At 26.0% G+C, this 20,452-nt stretch overlaps 1 protein-coding gene across 2 annotated transcripts in view; it reads right to left on the reverse strand.

Annotated features, from left to right (window-relative positions):
* Nucleotides 1-20,452, reverse strand: part of LOC136079838 (uncharacterized) — a 97,209-nt gene that overhangs the window by 65,153 nt on the left and 11,604 nt on the right. For both annotated transcript variants that reach the window (XM_065796450.1, XM_065796451.1), the window contains 4 exons: nt 19,226-19,352; nt 6,873-6,950; nt 4,371-4,409; nt 4,117-4,146 (listed from right to left, as the gene is read on the reverse strand). In XM_065796450.1, the coding sequence (XP_065652522.1) occupies nt 4,117-4,146; nt 4,371-4,409; nt 6,873-6,950; nt 19,226-19,331 (253 nt within the window). In that variant the 5' untranslated portion in view covers nt 19,332-19,352. The remainder of the gene's footprint in view (nt 1-4,116; nt 4,147-4,370; nt 4,410-6,872; nt 6,951-19,225; nt 19,353-20,452) is intronic.

Consider the following 20,452-nt stretch of genomic DNA (forward strand, 5'->3'; position numbering starts at 1 on the left):
ATGATCAACTCAGACTCTTTAAAAAAATAAAATAACGCCCATGTTTAAATTATAATATATAATATAAACATAGATACATAATAAGATGTTATTATATACTGAATAATACAATACTATTTAGTATATAATAAGCAAAGAAAATGAAAAGAATAATATCTTCCATCTCAGTTCAATTAGTAAATATAAGTGTAATTATATGGGTAAAAAAGTGTCTAACTTTATAACAATTAAAATTCAGTTTACAGAAACTATAAATTCTAAAAAAGAATCAATTTAAGATAAGCTAGTGGTACAACTAGTCATGGTACCTGACAGACCTGAAACTCAAAATAAAAAACATGTCAAGAAAACAAAATGATCATATTAGAGTTTACAGTGTTAACAAAAACAAAATGACTTTATGACAAAAACAAATTGAAAAATTCTACTAACTTGATTAGCTAGAAACATGCTCCAGGGAATTGTATAGTTCTAGGGAATAGTTCAATTACTATTTGTAGAATTCTACTCCACAAAAAAATAACCAGAAAATTAAAGAGCGGTATAGGTTTAAGCCTATAAAACGGTCTAATGGTAATGGTATAAATTATGAAATGCAAACACAAATATTCTATAAGCTAAAAATAGCAACATAAATATGGATGTGTGACAAGTGTAAAAGACAATTTAAAAAAAGTATTGAAAATAAATATGTTATTACATAGTAATATACTGTAACATAAAATAAATAAAACCTAAAATAATTAGTCTAGACTTTGTAGCTATTTACTATATAATGTGTAAATTAACCCCAATCAGCACTTAATAGAAATAGATGAGAGTGTGTGTACAACAGTAGAAATCAGGTCAGAAATAAATCAATATTTATTTTTGACCTGATTTCTACTGTTGAACTGTCTTCTGCAATTTATAATGTACTTCATTGTTCTTCAATTTAGGAAACCTGTAAATACTCATAAATATTTTTTCTCTCTAGATTTTTTTATAAACTTTTTTTTCAAATGTTAACAGCTAACAGCTGTAAAATAATAAAAAAATAATAACATAATAAAAATAGTAACATGATAAAAAAATAGCATTAATATCAAGCATATATTTTATGTATATTAAACTGTCATTCATTCATATGATAAATTGTTAGCATTTATGAATACTTGTGCAGGTTTAGTTTGACTAACATTTGATAACAGTCGATAATAATGCTTTCTTTTTTTTTTCAGATTTGCCAAAAACAACTTTTGTTTTATTGTTGTGACAACCCTCCTTTAAACCTTTAACTTTTTTAAAAAAGCAGTCAAAACACAAATTCTCCGGCTGTCTGTTGACTGCTTATTTGCTCTTCAACTCGCTTATTTCCTTTTTGTTTCTTGCCTTTCCAACTTAAAGAAAGATTGCATGTATCCTTGTTGAAAGTGAATTCAATAAATATACTTTTTTTAAAGGTTTGTATCTTTTAGGATGATACCACCATGTTGCACACACCAAAGTCAGTGATTAAGTAAGTTACTTTGAAGTAGTTCAAACGTACAATTAATCAGTTCATTCAAAAAATTAAACTATTATTTAATAGTTTAAAACTATTAAATAATTGTTTAAACTTTTATTTAAAGTTCATATACTGAAGCCTATTTGGCAACAACCAACCAACATCTAACACAGGAATATATAATTCTTTGTCCATCAAGAAATAAAATTATAAATTTCTTTAAGAAATAATTTTACAATTTGCCATTTATAAAAATTACATTTTTTAAAACAAAAACTAAAAATAAAAATATATATATTTTTAGTTTTTAAAACAAAAACTAAATATATATATATATATATATATATATATATATATATATATATATATATATATATATATATATATATATATATATATATATTAAAACACAATATTCTATAATCATGACATGTTTAGAAGTTACATATTACATTTTCAAAAAATATAATTAACAATTAAAACTCTAATACATAAACTTTAAAACTAAAGATATTACAAGGAAATAATAATTGACAACAAACTAGTCAAACACCAATAAAAAGTGTGTTATGACACAATTGATAAAAATCAGAATAAAAAAGTATAACAGGTAAGTAAACTAGATAGATAAATTTATAATATAGTGAGTTTCTTGTTTATTTAAAAAAGGATTTTCTTGTTCAATAGAAGTGCTACATTTATTTTTAACTTACTTTTAGTCAGGGCAGTGTCTAAAATCTTTTACTTTTAGTCAGGTGTTTAAAAACATAAAATTAATTGTAATTAGTTAAATTTTTACAGTTAATAGATGAATTTAAATGTTTATAAACATGAAACTGTAACTTGTAATGCGCTCATTTATCTTTGCTGTTAAATGTCTGTATGTTATTCTGATATAACTGGCATTACAACTAGCACAATAAAATTTGTAGACAATATTAGATTTAAGAAGCTAAGGAAGGGGTTCTTTTATGCAAAAGTTGTTTTGTAACTTATTAGTGGTAAATATTAGTTTAATTATTATGTTTTTACAATATTTTAAATAACTTAACTAATTACAGTCTCAGTGAAATTTGAGTAAAATCTGATATATGATTAATTTTTTCTCATTAACATAATATTTGATTTTGGTATTATTAACATTTAATGGAAATTGATTTTTTTTTTTTTTTAACTGAAGAAAGATTTTTATGTATGAACAATCAAGCAATGTATTTAATGTATTAGACCGATAATTTATAACAAGAGGGAATTGGTTTTTGTAGAAGACCTGTGTATGTATTTTTGAAAACTAATGTAGAGAGGGATTTAGACTTATCAATGAGATCATCTAAATTTTTAATATTTAATATTTGATTATCTTATTTTTTTCACATAGTTTTACTACTATAATTTTTTTGTTGCTTATTAAGACGTTAATAAAGCTTTTGAGCTTCAAAATCTGAATTAAAAATCATTTAGGTGAGAAAAAACTTTTTTTTTTAAATAACTCAAAGGATGACAGGAAATGGAGGTAATGTCCATCAAGATAGAAATGGAGGTAATGTCCATCAAGATAGAAATGGGGGTAATATCCATTAAGATAACCCTAGAGTGGTGTTTATCAAGAAAATGAATAATTTTTAAAACTTTCCAAGATACACTAAATGAAGAAACTTTACAAACAAAGTTGCCCGACAATATTATTAAGGGGCAGCAATTTTACTGTAATACAGAGAGTAAATTATTAGACTCAAGATGAGGTCTTTAAAACTTATAATTTAAAGAGTCAAAAAGACCCTGTTAATAATAGTAAAAGGAGTAATTGGACAATAGTTAGAAAGATCAAAGGGATCTCTATAACTTTTTAAATTGGAACCACAGATGCCATTTTCAGGCCGACAAAAAAATAAGACACAATTAAGCACTTGTTGAATAGTTTAAAGGGTACCTTCTAGTAACAAGACAATATATAAAGCTTAAAATATTATTGTGGTTATGTTTAACATCATAATAAAAAGACAAAACACTTATCTGCAAAGGATACACAAAAAAAAGGCATTCCATTCTATAAAAATTGATGGAATCAGTGTTTCAGCATTTTTTGGTTTAATTTTAATGTAGATAAAAATGTTTTAATTAAAGCTTGGATTTAATGTAGATAAAAACACAAACACATTTTTTATTAAATCTAAAAAGAAAATTAGTTGTAGTATTTTAACTTTTTGATGATTTGATAAGTTTCATGTTTTATGATATGATAAAAAAGATATAACCAAATCAATAAAATAAAACTCAACTTTTTAAAGTTTATAGTAATATAAGCACAACAATATTATTTAAAAGCCATATCAGCAGAAGAAGGATCTTTTAGAATGATACCATTTTTTATGTATACACACAAGTTAGTTATTTAATGACAATTGTAAAGACTTGAATTGTATAGATGACTTACTTAAGTAAACAACATCTTCACTAAATGTAAATGTGGTTTAAATAATAAGAAAAATACCATAGAATGAAAACTAAAAAATGCACCTAAAAAACTAACTGATAATTATCAGTAACAAATGAGAAAAAATTACAAATAAAAATGAAATAAATAAAATAAATAAAAAAAGAACATATATTAATTTATAAATATTACTTACCATTAGGAAACAAAATATCACTGAATCTTCCTGTTTAAAGTTAATAAAATATTAATAAGTAAACATCGGAAAATCTAAGAAATAACAAAGCCAAACAACTTTTTTCTTACAAATATTATACATTATTTTATTCTATAATAAAAAATATTTTTGATTTGTTTTTAAGTAAGTTTGTATATTTTAATTTTATTTAATATATAACTAAATCATTTTTGTTTAAAAATTTATATTAAATCTAAAAAAAAAGTTTTTACCGTGTGCAATATTGATTTCTTCAATGGGTTTTGACGGTTCTAAAATACATGAAAATATTAAATTGGATTGCAAACAATACATTTTTTAAATTGATTTTTATAATAAAAAAATTACAATTTAAAAATGTGTGAAAAAATTTTTTAAAGTTCTGTCAACATATGACTATGATTATTTTAAAGTCAAATCAAAACATTTAAAATAAACATGTAAGCAAAATAAATGAAAAAGTATTTCTGTTGTTTAATTTCTGGTTGCATCAATAAACTGTTCATATTTTGCTTACAGCAAAGAAAAATATAAGTTACAACTCATTTAATAGCAGTATCAAATTTAATAATTAATAAAAATAAATAAATTCAATAACAAAAGAGTTGCAAATACATCCCTAAACTGATAGTTTTGTTATTCAATGTTTTTGTTGTAAATATTTTAAGATTTAAACTCAAGTCATACTTTTGAAAAGCGCCAAAAATTACAATAAAATTTTATATTACAATAAAAAGCAGACTATATTTTGAATTATAATTGACTAGTAGAAAGATAGCAAACTAAAAATTTAAGTGCATAAAGGATAATAAGTTATTAAGTCTTGATTTGTAAATTTGTCTTAATTTTTCAAGCTATTTATAGTTGTGGCAAAAAAAAATCCTAATTCTCATTAAGTTGCTTACAAAAATGTCATTTAGCTTTTATCTTAATGCGTCATAATGAACTTGTGTTTTGACTTGATTTGGCTTCAAGTCATCTTAGTGTTTCTTCTTGAGAATTCTTTCTCAAAAATTTCTCAAGAAACTTCAGGTTTTTAATTTTCTTACTTCTTGAGAAATTTATTGAAATTTCTCAAGAAAATAAAAATTCAAATATTAAAAAAAGAAATTTAAAAAATTGTTTATTAGTATTTTACATAAATATTGCGCTAAAGCAAATTTGGTGAATGAATATTGTAACTGTCATATAGAGTGTCATAAAGAGGAGCACTTTATGGTCACATTTGTATGTAAGTTTATGTTTTAATGACTGAAAATTAAATATTAACAATTTTATAATTATAATTAATTAGGGAGGGAGCTTAACTTTGTATAAATAGTATTTTGTATAAAAAAAGGAACAAATTCAAAATTTTCAAACAAATGCAACAAATATCTGCAAAAAGTTACATAATGCATATTAGGTATATAATTTAGAGTAACTAAGTAAATATGCATGAACTTATAAGTGTTAAAAATAAGTATCATTAAATATGTTTTGTTTTATTTATGCCCAGCAATTTTGTATATTACCATTAAAAGATTAAATAGTTTCTAAATATAATTAGTACAGTAAACTTTATTAACTGGACTTTTTTGTAAATATTTTCTTACCATTTAAATATTTATCTTATATGTTTAGTTTTTAACAACAGAAATGAGCAAGACATATAGATAGGTGCGGTATTATTTTAAAAGGAAAGAATGTAATCCATATTATCTAATCCAACTACTCGCCTACACAGGTATCTACAAGGTGTCCACGAATTCTAAAGGAATTTCAAAACTAAAGTCCAAAACACCTGTCCCACATCATCCTCATCAACATCTTGCCAACAATTAAAACAGCAATTGAGTAGAGCTAATAGTCAAACAAAATGATAGCTGTAGATTGATTTTTTTTCTTGACAAACTATGCCTGCAACAGGATTCGAGCTACCACAAATTCCCAGTGAAAAAGCTATTGGATTAAATCTACCACAAAATAACAGTGCAACAATTAGTAACAAGTAACAAGTGCAACAATTAATGATGGGTTTTTACTTTATAAAAAAAGAGCTAGTTAAAAATATTAATAATTTAAAAGAGAACAGAAAAGGTCTGGTGTGTCTATTGTTGGACCAGTTTTAGAAATAAAAGACTTATGGATGTTCATTATATTTAAATTCTAAAGATTTGTACAACTTGGGTTTAATCAAATCTGGGTTTAATAACACCTGGGTTTGTTAATACCTGAGTTTAATATATAATTGAGGTAGTTGTACAGCAGAAAAGATAGAAATGTTAGAAATTGAAAATCTTCTATTTTCGCTTAGACAAAGATATTGTAACTGTTATGAGTGATGAAGTGTCTATTATTTATTTGCAATTATGTTACACCCATATTTTACATCTAGTAATTATAAAAATATTTTATACAATAACATCTTGTATATGTATATTTTTTAAACAAATCTAGAAAACTAAAAAGTAAATGCCAATAAAAATTGAAAACAATAAAATCATTCTATAGCAATATAAAAAATGTACATGTTTATTTAATTTTGTTGTTTCCTATCTGGCTGTACTACATATCTCAGAAACTTTTGCGTTACCAATTAATGCAAGTATAAATTTTATCAAGAGAGACACCATTGAGTTAAAGTATTATAACAAACAACAAAAATATAAAAAGGTATCTTTAAATAATTGTTTGAAAGAAAAAAAAGTTTATTCAATAAGATTTAATTTAACATTAAATTTAATAAAACTTACCAAATGGTTCATCAATTATAGTGGTTATACCATGTTGCTTAACATCAACCATAAAATTTCTTGAATTTTGTGCGTTTTCTAAAAGTGAAAAATACACATAACAAATTTAAAAACAACAAATATTTTGGACTTTTCAATGTAATGAATTTTTAGTGCAAGTTTTGCATATGCACTTTAATTATCATCATCATAATTTCTTTGCTTGCATAAGTTAGGTGTAAATTAGATTATCTACATTAATTAATTATTTAAACTGACTTAATATGCAAAAGAAATAAAACAATAAAAATTGATATAAAGCAGAGAAATAGAGTTTTTATTTTTCTTAAACGTATTTTGTGATTAATACTTATAAAGATGTTTTAATTTTCTCTGAGGTTTAAAAAAAATGATGAACTTTTGTGCTTACATTAGGTTTCTATAAATAAACTTCAAAACAAATATTTTATAGCAGAATTTCAGTAAATCTTTATAGAAATTTTGAGTGGTCCACTGCAGTTTTGCTAATTGGTTTAGTGGACCATTTGAGGCATCCGCCAAAAATGGCTAGCCAATGATTAAACACTTTACCACATGTTGAAAAGTTATTAGCTGGCCACTTAAAGTGGATACCTCTAATGGTCTATTAAGTAACCTATGAGTAAAATTCCAATTAACCGCTCAAAATCCTTATATATGCCCACTGCAAATCCTCTACAACAATGTTTTCTGGGTTACATACATTTACCTAGGAACAGAAAGTTTTTTAAAACAAAAACAAAAAATTGGAGCAGTATTTGCTCACGTATTATCTAAAAAAGTCATAAAATTTTTAGCAGACAACAATATTTTACATACACAGCCTGATAACTTTCCACGTTAATCTTATATAGAACATCTTGATATGTTAAATGCAAAAAAATAAAAGGTAAAAAGAAATAAAAACTTGTTATTGGTTAAATGTAAGATAAATTTACAAGTATTTTACTACTTGTTAACTAGATTTTGTGTATGACCAACTTCACTTTTAAATGTAGTTAGACCTGCTCCAGCTGCCAAGCGTGAGCATTTGCTATATTATCATAAGATTGCAATTCTTTTCTTTTCTTCAAATACAAATTATACTCACTGCTTAAACTAGCAATCATCTGCTCCATCAACTAAAACTCAATCTGACATGATTTTTCATTCATCTAAGTAAAAAAAACCATGACCATGCAAACCATGACCATGCAAGCCTTGGTAAGTGTGTTAAATGTAGTCCGCAATTTATGAGATGTTGCAGAATTATGCTAAAAAAATTTATTCAGATCTTCAGTGATATTTAGAAAATATGTTATGACTTTAGAACATTGATGTAATAGTTAAATTTCACCATGCCAATAACTGAGTCAAGTGTCCTTAGTCTAACAGAAAAATGCCACAAAAACATCTTTTTTAAATGCTTGACATGCTGTTAAATGTAAAAGTTAAGGTTATATTTGCAATAATATATAACAGTGACAAAGTTTTATTACTGTATATTATTATATGTTATAACACTAACTTATTTCAGCTTACTTAGTTAGTTTTAAAAATACATTTCAATACTTTCTTTCTCAGCTAATATTTCATAACAGCTTTATTATACAAATATTTTTAAACTCTAAATAAATGAGGAAAAAATGGTTTTAACTTATAGAAAAAGCTAAAGTAATTTGAAAAGATTAAAATATAATATTTGTACTGAAAAATTAAGCAGAATATCAATAACTCCTTCCTTTTAACTATTTTTTCAATTGAAGTAAACTTATATATAAATATATATAAATATATATATACATATATATATATATATATATATATATATATATATATATATATATATATATATATATATATATATATACATATATATATATATATATATATATATATATGTATATTTATATATATATATATATATATATATATATATATATATATATGTTTATATATACATATATATATATATATATATACATATATATATATATATATATATATATATATATATATATGTTTATATATACATATATATATATATATATATATATATATATATATATATATATACATATATATATATATATATATATATATATACACATATATTTATTTATACATATATATATATATATATATATATATATATATATATATATATATATATATATATATATATATATATATATACGTATATATATATATATATATATATATATATATATATATACATATATATATATATATATATACATATATATATATATATATATATATATATATATATATATATATATATATATATATATGTGTGTATATAAATTAGCAGATAATCACTTAACAAAATTTTTTTTCATTTAACAGTGTTTCATCAATAAAGACTCATCAGAAATGAATACTTTAGCTTTTTCTATTAGATCCATTTCTGATGATTTCTAACCCTGACTAACCCTGAAAAACACAAAAAAAACTAACAGTTCTATTTGTGTTAATAAGGAATAAAAAGTTCAAAAAGATATCGACGAGAGGTGATCCGCTGTTATTGCTCAATCTGATATTTTATATTTGATATAGTGGTAGCCCTCTTATCAAACATAAAATATCAGATTGAGCATTTTGTAAATTATTGATGATAATGACCACACCTTATTCAACTGACCACAACTCTTAACTGGGCAAGCGCATTTAAGCACAGTTCGGAAGCCAATAAAGTAATTATGACAGCAGTCAACGAAAATGCAAACGATATCAAAAAGATCTATAGTTGCCGGTTTTCTAAAATCCTTTGACAATAATCAGAGGCTAATTTCTTAACTTAAGTATAATGTTGCTTTTAAAGTTGTTGGACATTTTACAAAAAAGATCAACAATACCACCACTTTAACTACAATAGCAGCTGAACCAAATGAATTGATCATCATTGAGTTTGACTCGAGTTAGCACCACAATGATCTCTTATCTAATGCAAAGCGACTTGCCTCAATAGAAGAATTAAAATCTGTCTACATTCGCCCAGACCGTACACCTCTCGAACAAGAAACATTCAACAACTTAACCAAAAAGTGTGCTACAGAAAATGCAGAACTATTGCCAAAAGATTTACTTGACAAACCCTTTCGATTTGTCATCCGCAGCGAAAAAATCAAATGCATTGACACATTGAAAACAGTCAAAATCAATGGAAGAGAGAGGAATCCATTCTTCAAATGGAAATCAGCTGCTGAAGCCATTCAGTCACTCTCAACATCTCACTAGTTCAACATTCTTTAACAAGGCCAGCTCTCCATCAAATTATCTTATCTTTCGTGCTTCTACACCAATGCAACCTCCCTCAATCTAATAAAACTCTTCGAACTCAATCTAATAAAACTCATGTCCTTACTTGCAGAAAACAACTTTTTTGACATTATTTTTATCACCGAGACATGGTTCAATGACCAATCAACTCCCTCTTTTTAAAACTACAACCTCTATCGTTCAGGCCATCGCAACTAAATTGGAGGATGTATAACTATATACATAAACAGTAAAACCACAAAATAGAGGAATCCCTACTACACAAAGATTTTATTCCTTACTATTCAGAACAATTATGGGTTGAGCTAAAGCTTTTGAATGAAACTCTGTTCCTAGGCTGCATTTATAGACCTCCATCCTCCGGTATCGAAGCTTTGTCATAGATTTCAAGTGCTATTTTCCAAGCCAAAACTTTAATATCGACTAAAAAATACAACGATATCATCATTGCTCGTGACTTCAATTTCCCAGAGATTACTTGTACTTCCAACTCAGTCTTTTTCTCTAGTAAAATTGGTCTCAGTTCTTCATTTGTCTCTCCTTTTCAAGATTGTTATCTTCACCAAATTGTTACTGTCCCTACTTTCAAACCTGCTAATCGCCCTATGACAAACACTCTTGATCTCATCATATGTGACTCTTCATATCATGATAGCAAAATCAATATCAGTCCTCCACTCGGTTTGTCTGATCAATATTATTGCACTGGCATTACAAACTGGCTTCTAGCATAAAATTATCACGTTTCAACAGCTCTAAATTTATATACATGCATGGTAACTACAAAAAAATCAATAAAAAATTCAATAATGTTGACTGGTTGTCTATTTTTAAAGACATAAACGTAGAACAATGTTACCAACATTGGCTCAACAAATACAATGAATATTGTCTTCAATTCATCCCTCGCATGCCAAACAAACCATCCCCCAAAAAACAACCATGACAAAAGAACTATTATTCGTCTTAAAAAATTGCTCTGGGCTTATAACGTCAGTTCAAAATGGAAAATCACATCACTAGCTGGGGAATATAGGGAAACTAGAAAGTTTGTTAAAAAATTTAGTCATTCTTCTCTGAAATCTTTCGAAATTGCCCTTGCCAATGATAAGCATAATCCTAACAGACTGTTTTCATGAATAAAAAGTAAACGCTCTGTAATAAATCAGATCTCATCTATGCAAATCACCAGTTTCAGTGAGATCATTAGCTCTGAAAAAATTAAATTAGCCAACTCACTTAACAATCAATTTCAATCAGTTTTCAGCAAAGAGCCATCCAATGACAATCTTCCCCGTTTTGATTGTAGAAATTACACAATCTTCAAGAGCATATCTTTCGATACTCTGGCCACTGTAATGGAACTCTCAGCACTAGATATATCAAAATCACTTGGTGTAGATAATGTCAGTCCTCACGTTTTACGCTTTTGTTCTACCTCAATGTCTTCTCCACTTACTTTCATCTTTCAAAAGTCATTTGACAATGGTGAAACTCCAAGCTCATGGTCCAAAGCAAATCTAACACCATTATTTAACAAAGGTTCCAGAATTTATCCATCAAACTATAGACCAATATCCCTCACCTCGATTCCGTGTAAAATAATGGAGAAATTAGTTAAGAAGGCAATCATGCAGCATCTAAAATCAAACAATCTTTTATCAAATAGTCAACATGGATTTTTAGAGAAAAAAGCATGCATTATAAATCTCCTTGAAACAATGGACTTCTTGACTAGAAATATAGCCAGAAAGCTACCAGTTGACGTCGTATTTCTGGATTTTGCTAAAGCTTTTGACACATCAACGAATGCTTTACAAATTAAATATGTAGGGTATCGAAGGCAATCTTTTCAATTGGATAAAGGCTTTTCTACTCAACAGGTCTCAACATGTTATCCTTGGCGACACTCAATCGAATTGGTTACCTGTGACAAGTGGAGTTTTTGCAAGAATCAGTCTTGGGTCCAATTTTATTTGTCATTTTCATCAATGATCTGCAGGATGTAATAAGCAAAAAAAACAGTTATAAGATCTATGCTGATGACACTAAAATCCTAAGCATTGTCAACTCAATTGTTGCTCAACTTCAACTCCAATCAGATATTGGCCAAACTGTCCAGTGGACTAAATCTTGGCTCATGGAACTAAATGCAAAGAAACGCAAGGTCATGCACTTTGGCCAAAAAAATTAACTCTTTTCAAGTACTCAATGGAGGAATTAAACCCTTGTTCAATAACGACACGAACTACATTGGAAGCAACCATCTCTGAGCGTGACTTTGGAACTCAAATTACCAATGATCTTATAGTAGAAATCCAATCCATCATTGCCTCATGTAAAGCAAATCAAATGCTAAGAATCCTAAAACACACTTTCCGATCTCGTGATGCTTCTTTATGGAAACAACTCTACTCCACCTATATCCATCTTTTACTTGAGTTTGCAATTCCAACTTGGAACTCTAATTTGGTGAAGGATGAACAAACTATTGAATCAATACAGTGCAGAGCCAAAAAAATACCAGACAAACTGAAAAAGTTAGACTACAAGTCCAGATGTTTACAACTTGGCCTATCTTCTCTTGTTGAACGTCTTAAACGAAGTGGTCTCATCCAAAAATATAAATTTAATAATAACATTGACATAGTCAACTGGCACTTTCCTCTCATCACAATTTCACCAAGAGCAAATCACAGAGAAAGAATTCAGAGTATCATCACCAAGAGCAATTCACAGAGAAAAAAATGCCCCCTCCCCCTCCGGAGTGGAGGAGGGGTTATGAGCAACAAAAAAATATAATTTATGTATATATATATATATATAAATTAATATATATATATATATATATATATATATATATATATATATATAAATATATTAAATATATATATATATTAAATATGTATATATATATATATATATATATATATATATATATATATATATATATATATATATATATATATATATATATATATATATATGTTAAATATATATATATATATTGTTGTTTCGATTATGCAATAATAATCAATTTTTTTTGATTTGAGAGTGATCAATATAAATATAGATCAATAAATAAATAAATAAAAAGTTAGACGGAAAAAAACAACTTTTTTACGGTACAGTAGGCTTCATGCCATTTGCGGTCATATATTTAAATCCGGCTCATCAGCCATATATTTAAATCAAGAAAAAATTGTTTAAAAGAACAATTAAAAAACCGTTACAAAATTAAAAAATAATGATTAATATGGAATGGGCTGTGAATCTTCACTCTCTTAGTCTCCAAATCTTTATGCAGGTCAAAACTTTTCATTCTTGGATTCATTTTGGATAATCCAATCAAATATGCCTCAACTCTTGTCAATGTTTGTCTTTTTCTGCCACATTTTCCTTATCTTTGTATAGCAACAGATCCAGTTAGCTATTTTTAAATAATAGTTTTGTTTACAGCCCTTAAACTTCAAACTCTTCTGCAATCTATCTTAAACTCAAACTGAAGTATGTTCACTTAAGGTGATAATCTTTTCTCAACTTTGTAGAGTGATATTAATTGTTATAAAAAAAAACAACTTAGCAGGCAATATTTTACAAAAATAGAGGAATAGCTTTATAAAAACTTAAAATTCACTTTAAATGCACAGTTAAATTGTCAAATGCAAGATATCTTTGTATGTGACTATTCAATGTTGCAAACAGAAAAAATACTTTTTTGCTCATTTCACATAAATACACATTTAAATATATATATATATATATATATATATATATATATATATATATATATATATATATATATATATATATATATATATATATATATATATATTTATATATATATACATACAAACACATATCAGCTATTTTTTCCCAAAAAAAACAAAATTTACCATAAAAAATGTAAAAAAAAGAAAAAGGTCCTCAAATTTTAATTTGAGCAGCACCCAAATATGATTGACGCTATCGTAAACGATCTAAAATAGACCCGGATATATATTATATATCGAAAACGATCTAGAATAGCCCCTGATATATATATATATATATATATATATATATAATATATATATATATATATATATATATATATATATATATATTAGGGTCGGTCGATTTTGGTATGTAAGTACCGCTAAGCAATATAAAGTTGGATATTTATATGTAAGTAACAAAAATAGCAACTAAACTGAATATTTTTTTGCGGAACTTCGATGGAGTTTGTGATTTTGCATACTTCGTAAACTACTTTTCGCTGTTTTATAAAATTTATTTTTCTTTATTTTTTACAGCACGCATGTATTGTATTTTGTTTGTAAACAATATTTAACTTCGTAGTTTCGTAGTGTTTAGTAAAGTCTCTGACTGCTTTTAACTTAACGCCAAAAAATCAAATTTATAAGCGGCTAATAAATATTCCTTAAAATATACTTTTTGATTCGCCTGAGTCTTTATGTGTCTCGTAATAATAATATGAACATAGTATTTAGTTTTAGAAAATAAAAAATGCCAAAAATAAAAAAAAGGCCCTTTACACGATCGAAAAGTGAAGAGAATTACGGAGGTTGCCCTTTTGATTCAACTACAACGGATCCAAGCACATACAGACAATTGATTCAATTTTATTACTTCTTAGATAGTTCTGACATAAAGCCGAACTTTAAGCGTGTTTCGTGTGTTTTAAAATCTATATGGTTATCTGTCAATCCACGATTACCTTTAATAAACAATAAATTTATTGAAACAACTTACTCCATGATATCAAGCATCTATTGCTGTTTTCGATAGCGTCAATCGTATTTGGGTGCCGCCTAAATTAAATTTTGAGGAACTTTTTATTTTTTTTATATTTTTCATAGCAAGTGTAAATTAGACAGAGCTAAGTCAAAAGTAAAAGTAATTTCAAAAAACGCAGATTCAGAAGAGAAGACAAAACTATTTTGAATTGGTTTAGATGGAAAGATAGATAAGAACACAAAAATATTCTTAAAAACAATTAGTTCTGAAGGAAAAAATTTCATAACAAAATGTGTTGCTGCAGAACATCACCTTACTTTTACACATGAGGATGGCAAATCTCACGGTATCTACTTGACACACAAAACAATACCCGTTGTTGGTGCTACTGGAGATGTTCTTGCTCTTGAGACATTTAGTGTACTTGAAGAATATAACAGTCTGAAGAGCATCCGTTCTTTTCTTTTAGATAATACTGCATCAAACACAGGTTGGAGGAGTGGCTTGGTGGTTAATCTAGAAGAGTTGATAGGAAGGAAACTTCACACAATAGGTTGTAGCCTTCATCAGAATGAACTCCCACTAAAATCCCTTTTTAAAAAGTTAAATGGAAAAACAACCGGTCCACAAAAATTCAGTGGACCAATTGGGAAAGGATGCTCTGAAAAAATTCTTAGACAACCTCAAGTTGAGTTTGAAGCAATTCAAACTTCTATCACTGAAGGATATATTTCACATGAGATATTAAAAGATATTGTAAAGGCATTGGATTAGGTAAAGTAGACGACAAATGGGCTAATTGTAAAATAGGGCCAATTAATCATGCTCGATGGTGAACCCTTTCTATCCGAATTCTTTGTTTATACACTCGAGATATTTCTCCAAATGCAAGTCTGAAAAAGCTTACCCATGATATTGTTAAAGTTTATACTCCATCATGGTTTCAAATAAAGAAATCTTCCAAAATTGCAAGATTCCCCCCAGATTCTGTTTTTCACTATTAATCAAATGAATCTTTCTTAAGTTTAATGATGTAAAAAGAATTGTAAAAAAAACATTCAAGTTAATGCTTTCTGTTTGAAACCTGCAAATTTTCTCTACGCAATGGTTAAAAATAATGATGGACAGATCAGGACTCTCGGATTTGAGACAATACTTACTCTCAGGAAGCACTAAACTTTTTAAAATTGGTTTTTCTATTTATAATGTATCAGGCATCTGTATACAAAGCTTTTTTAAAAAATTTATTGTGCTGTATTTTATTATATTAAGTTTTAATTAAGGTTATTAATTTTTTTTGTCTTTCGCAAGTTTTTTGAAAGTAACGATGTTTTTACCTTTAGAAACAAAAACAGTTATGGAATAGAAAAGAAAATCCCTCAAATAAATTGGAATGCTACGGGCTGGATATCTCTTATTGATGTTGCTGATCTTGCTTATATCGACATAGAGCCACCAACTACAAATAAGTTTTTTGATGAAGATATTTACACATTCATTAAAATTAAATAAAGCCTAATATTCAAGACCTCCCCTCTTATTCCCAGAGCGTGAAGAGATGTGTCAAATTAGTTTCTGAAGCTTCTAACACCGTATATGGATTTGAAGACAGGCATAAATCTTTACTAACAAAACTACTTAGCAGAAAAATGTGTCAAAGGTTTTTGTCAAAAGGTATACGTTTTGTCAAAATATACGTATATAGGTCAATAATCGTACGATGATTTATTTGCTTAACTTGCTTGTTACATTCTTGAATAATTTTTTTTTTGATTTAATATTGCTTTTTAAATAACTAATAAAACTAATAATGATTATTTTGTGGATTTTATTGAGTGTTTAATGAGATAATCAATGTAATATTACAAGTAAAAAATTATACTTAAATATGAACTGGACTTAACATTTTTACTTAATAAAACAAAACAATAAAACATATAAATGATTTTAAATGGTATGTCAAAATTTTTTGATTGAAATTTTGTCTGCACGTATTGAAAAGTATGAAACCACAAGCAAAAAGTTATTATTTTTGTACCAAATTTTGACAAGGGTACTTCTAAATTTTGATCGCTAATCCGCAAGCTGCCGTTTGACTAAACACCTTTAAGTTGTTATTTTTTTGTTTTATATATATAAGTACAACTTTCAGTACCTTAGCCGTTACGATTTAAAAAAAAAAAAGAAAAATCAACCTACCCTAATATATATATATATATATATATATATATATATATATATATATATATATATATATATATATATATATATATATATATATATATATATATATATATATATATATATATATATATATATATATATATATATTTGGTTCAACCCCCCATATAGCAAAAATGTTTCTACTAACATAGGAAAAGTATTTTTAAAATTGGTCGATAAGCATTTCCCGCGATCTAATAAATTACATAAAAGTTTTAATCGAAATACAATTAAAGTTAGCTACAGTTGCACAAAAAATATGGAAAGAATTATAAAAGGTCATAATAAGGCTTTGTTAAACAAAAAAGAAATCCTTAATGAAAAAACTACAGAAAATTGTAATTGTAAACACAAAATTTGTTGTCCAATGAGTGGAAGTTGTTTATCAAAAAATGTGGTATATAAATATGTTGTTTCCTCTAAAAATGTACCTGATAAACAATATATTGGCATAACAGAGGGTGAATGGAAAACACGTATTGCCAATCATAAGCAATCTTTCAAGAATAAAAAGTATTCAAAAGACACCATGCTGTCAAAATATATATGGGAATTAAAAGACAAAAAATATTAATGATTTTATACTGAATTGGTCTATCCTTAAAACAGCGCCTGCATATAACAATATTTCCAAAAAATGCATACTATGCCTACAAGAAAAATTTGAAATAATTACACATGCAAATCAAGAATGCTGAAGATAAATTTCTCCTAAAAAACTATAAAAACAAATGAGTTCAAATAATATTTACATAAACTACCCTTTTTAAAAAAACATTAAAAAAAAATAGCATAAGTAATCATTTCTGAAGAATTCTTTTTATAATAGTGTCAGCAAATTCCACAAATGTGTGAAAATTTACAGTAGTTAAGACATTTGCAAGTTCCTGTAATTTAATTTTTGGTATAAATTGAAGTTTTATTAATTTGATCATCCATTTCTGATGAATCTTTGTTAATGAAACACAGTGTTAAATGGAAAAAATTTTTGTTAAGTGATTTTCTACTACTAATATAATTGCTCTGTTCTTTTAAGAACATTGAGCACTCTATATATATATATATATATATATATATATATATATATATATATATATATATATATATATATATATATATATATATATATATATATATATATATATATATATATATATATATATATATATATGTTTAGCGGAAAATTGGCTATTTTTTTGCAAAAAAATTAATATTTGCCATAAAAAATGTAAAAAAAAAAAAAAAGTTCCTCAAATTTTAATTTAGGCGGCACCTAAATACGATTGACGCTTTGGAATACAATCTAAAATAGCCCCTGATATATATATATATATATATATATATATATATATATATATATATATATATATATATACATATATATATATATATATATATATATATATATATATATATTTATATATATATAAATATATATATATATATAAATATATATTTATTTAAGTAGTTAAGACATTTGCAACTTCCTGTAATTTAATTTTTGGTGACTTTTTTTAAAAAACTTTATTTCAAGTGATTTTCTACAAATATATAATTGCTCTACTTGATATAAATCTTCTACTTGATATAATATATATATCAAGTAGAAGCTGCAGCAGCTAGATCAAACCAAGTACTTGGCAGATTAAAAAGTTATTTCACACTAGAGGGATAATGTTTTGGAAGGTACTCAACACAATATATTTTAAACCACGTCTCGAATATGCCATTTAGACCTGGTCTCCTTTTCAAAAAAGTGAAATAAAAATGCTTTTTAGATGAGCAAAATTAGTCATCATAGTGGTGCCTGGTGCTGCATCACTTCATGAGAGTTTACAACTAAAACTTTATTTTTATATAATGGTTTTGCTTGCTAAATTTTGGTTTATGAATAAAAAAAATTAAAATGCAAATATATATATATTTATATATATATATTATATTTATATATATATATATATATTATATTTATATATATATATATATATATATATATATATATATATATATATATTTATATATATATATATATATTTATATATATATATATATATATATATATATATATAAAAGTAAACTTAAACAAGTACCTCGTGAAATTTGCTGCATTTTCTTATTTTTTATTTGTCCATTAACACATGATAATAATATCATGTAGTAAACAAACTTAAAAAGGTTGTGGAAAGGAAATTTCATTGTATCGATATAAACCAAGTTCTAAAGAAAATATAAAGATATGTAGTTTAAACATTTGAACAAAAAAAACTGTTGAAAATAAAAATAAACAAAATTTTCAACAAAAAATACATTAATTTTTATTTGGTAATTTGTCAACCTACATATGATGAAAATCTATGACAGCTCTAAAGTTAAACTGTTAATTTTTTCCTAATATGTAGTCATAAATGTATAAACTAAAAAACAAATTAAATTTAACTGAGCTTTGGTTAAATTCAACTAAACACTTTATAATAAAATAATTGCCTGCCCAAACCAAAACCTTTAGTCAAAGTATGTACACTTCACTGGCTAAAATGCACTCTATGGCTAAATATTAAAGTTTCTGCAATGTTTAAATGTTTATACGTTTATACTTATTTGTGTATATACATTGCACTTTCATTTTATTCCTAAACAGGTTTTCCTATTTTTATAACTTTCTGATTAATTATTTTATTAATTAATTCTAACTAATTATTTTAAAATTTACCAAGCTTTATTACTCCTGTGACAAAAACCAGTTAATACACAACCTACTTTTTGATAAATTTTAGTTAATAAGAAAAGAAACACAGGTGGACATAAATGAGCTGGTTCTTAACCCATGATATGTAGTGATCTACATAAGCTCATTGAAAACATTTAATGGTACACTTGTCTTATTACAGCCCTCAGAATTAGGGTCAGCATTCGGCAATGCCGACCTAACTGCCATCCTAGAAGTGTTTGATCTATCATATATATATGTTATATGGTAAAACCTTTGTATCAAATTTTTTTTGCTAACCCGATGCCGACCTCTAACATATTAGGTCGTAAAATTATAGTCGAACTCAATTAACCTAATTCCAAGGGCTATTATTATGAGATACAGATTTCAAAACCATTATGCAGGGTCATGTAACTTACGAATTTTGTGTTTTAGATTTTAACTGTTGAGAAAGATATATAATAGAAAATAAGAAAAAAAATTAACCAAAAGAAAACACTCCCCTCAACTGTAGTAGCACACTGAGATTTGGGTATATATAAATATAGTATATAGACAATATATAAAAATTTGAGTGATTTTCATAGCAAATAAAAAAAAAGCTTTA

This window comes from Hydra vulgaris, chromosome 04 (genome assembly GCF_038396675.1).
Source record: "Hydra vulgaris chromosome 04, alternate assembly HydraT2T_AEP".
NCBI classification, from domain to species: domain Eukaryota; kingdom Metazoa; phylum Cnidaria; class Hydrozoa; order Anthoathecata; family Hydridae; genus Hydra; species Hydra vulgaris.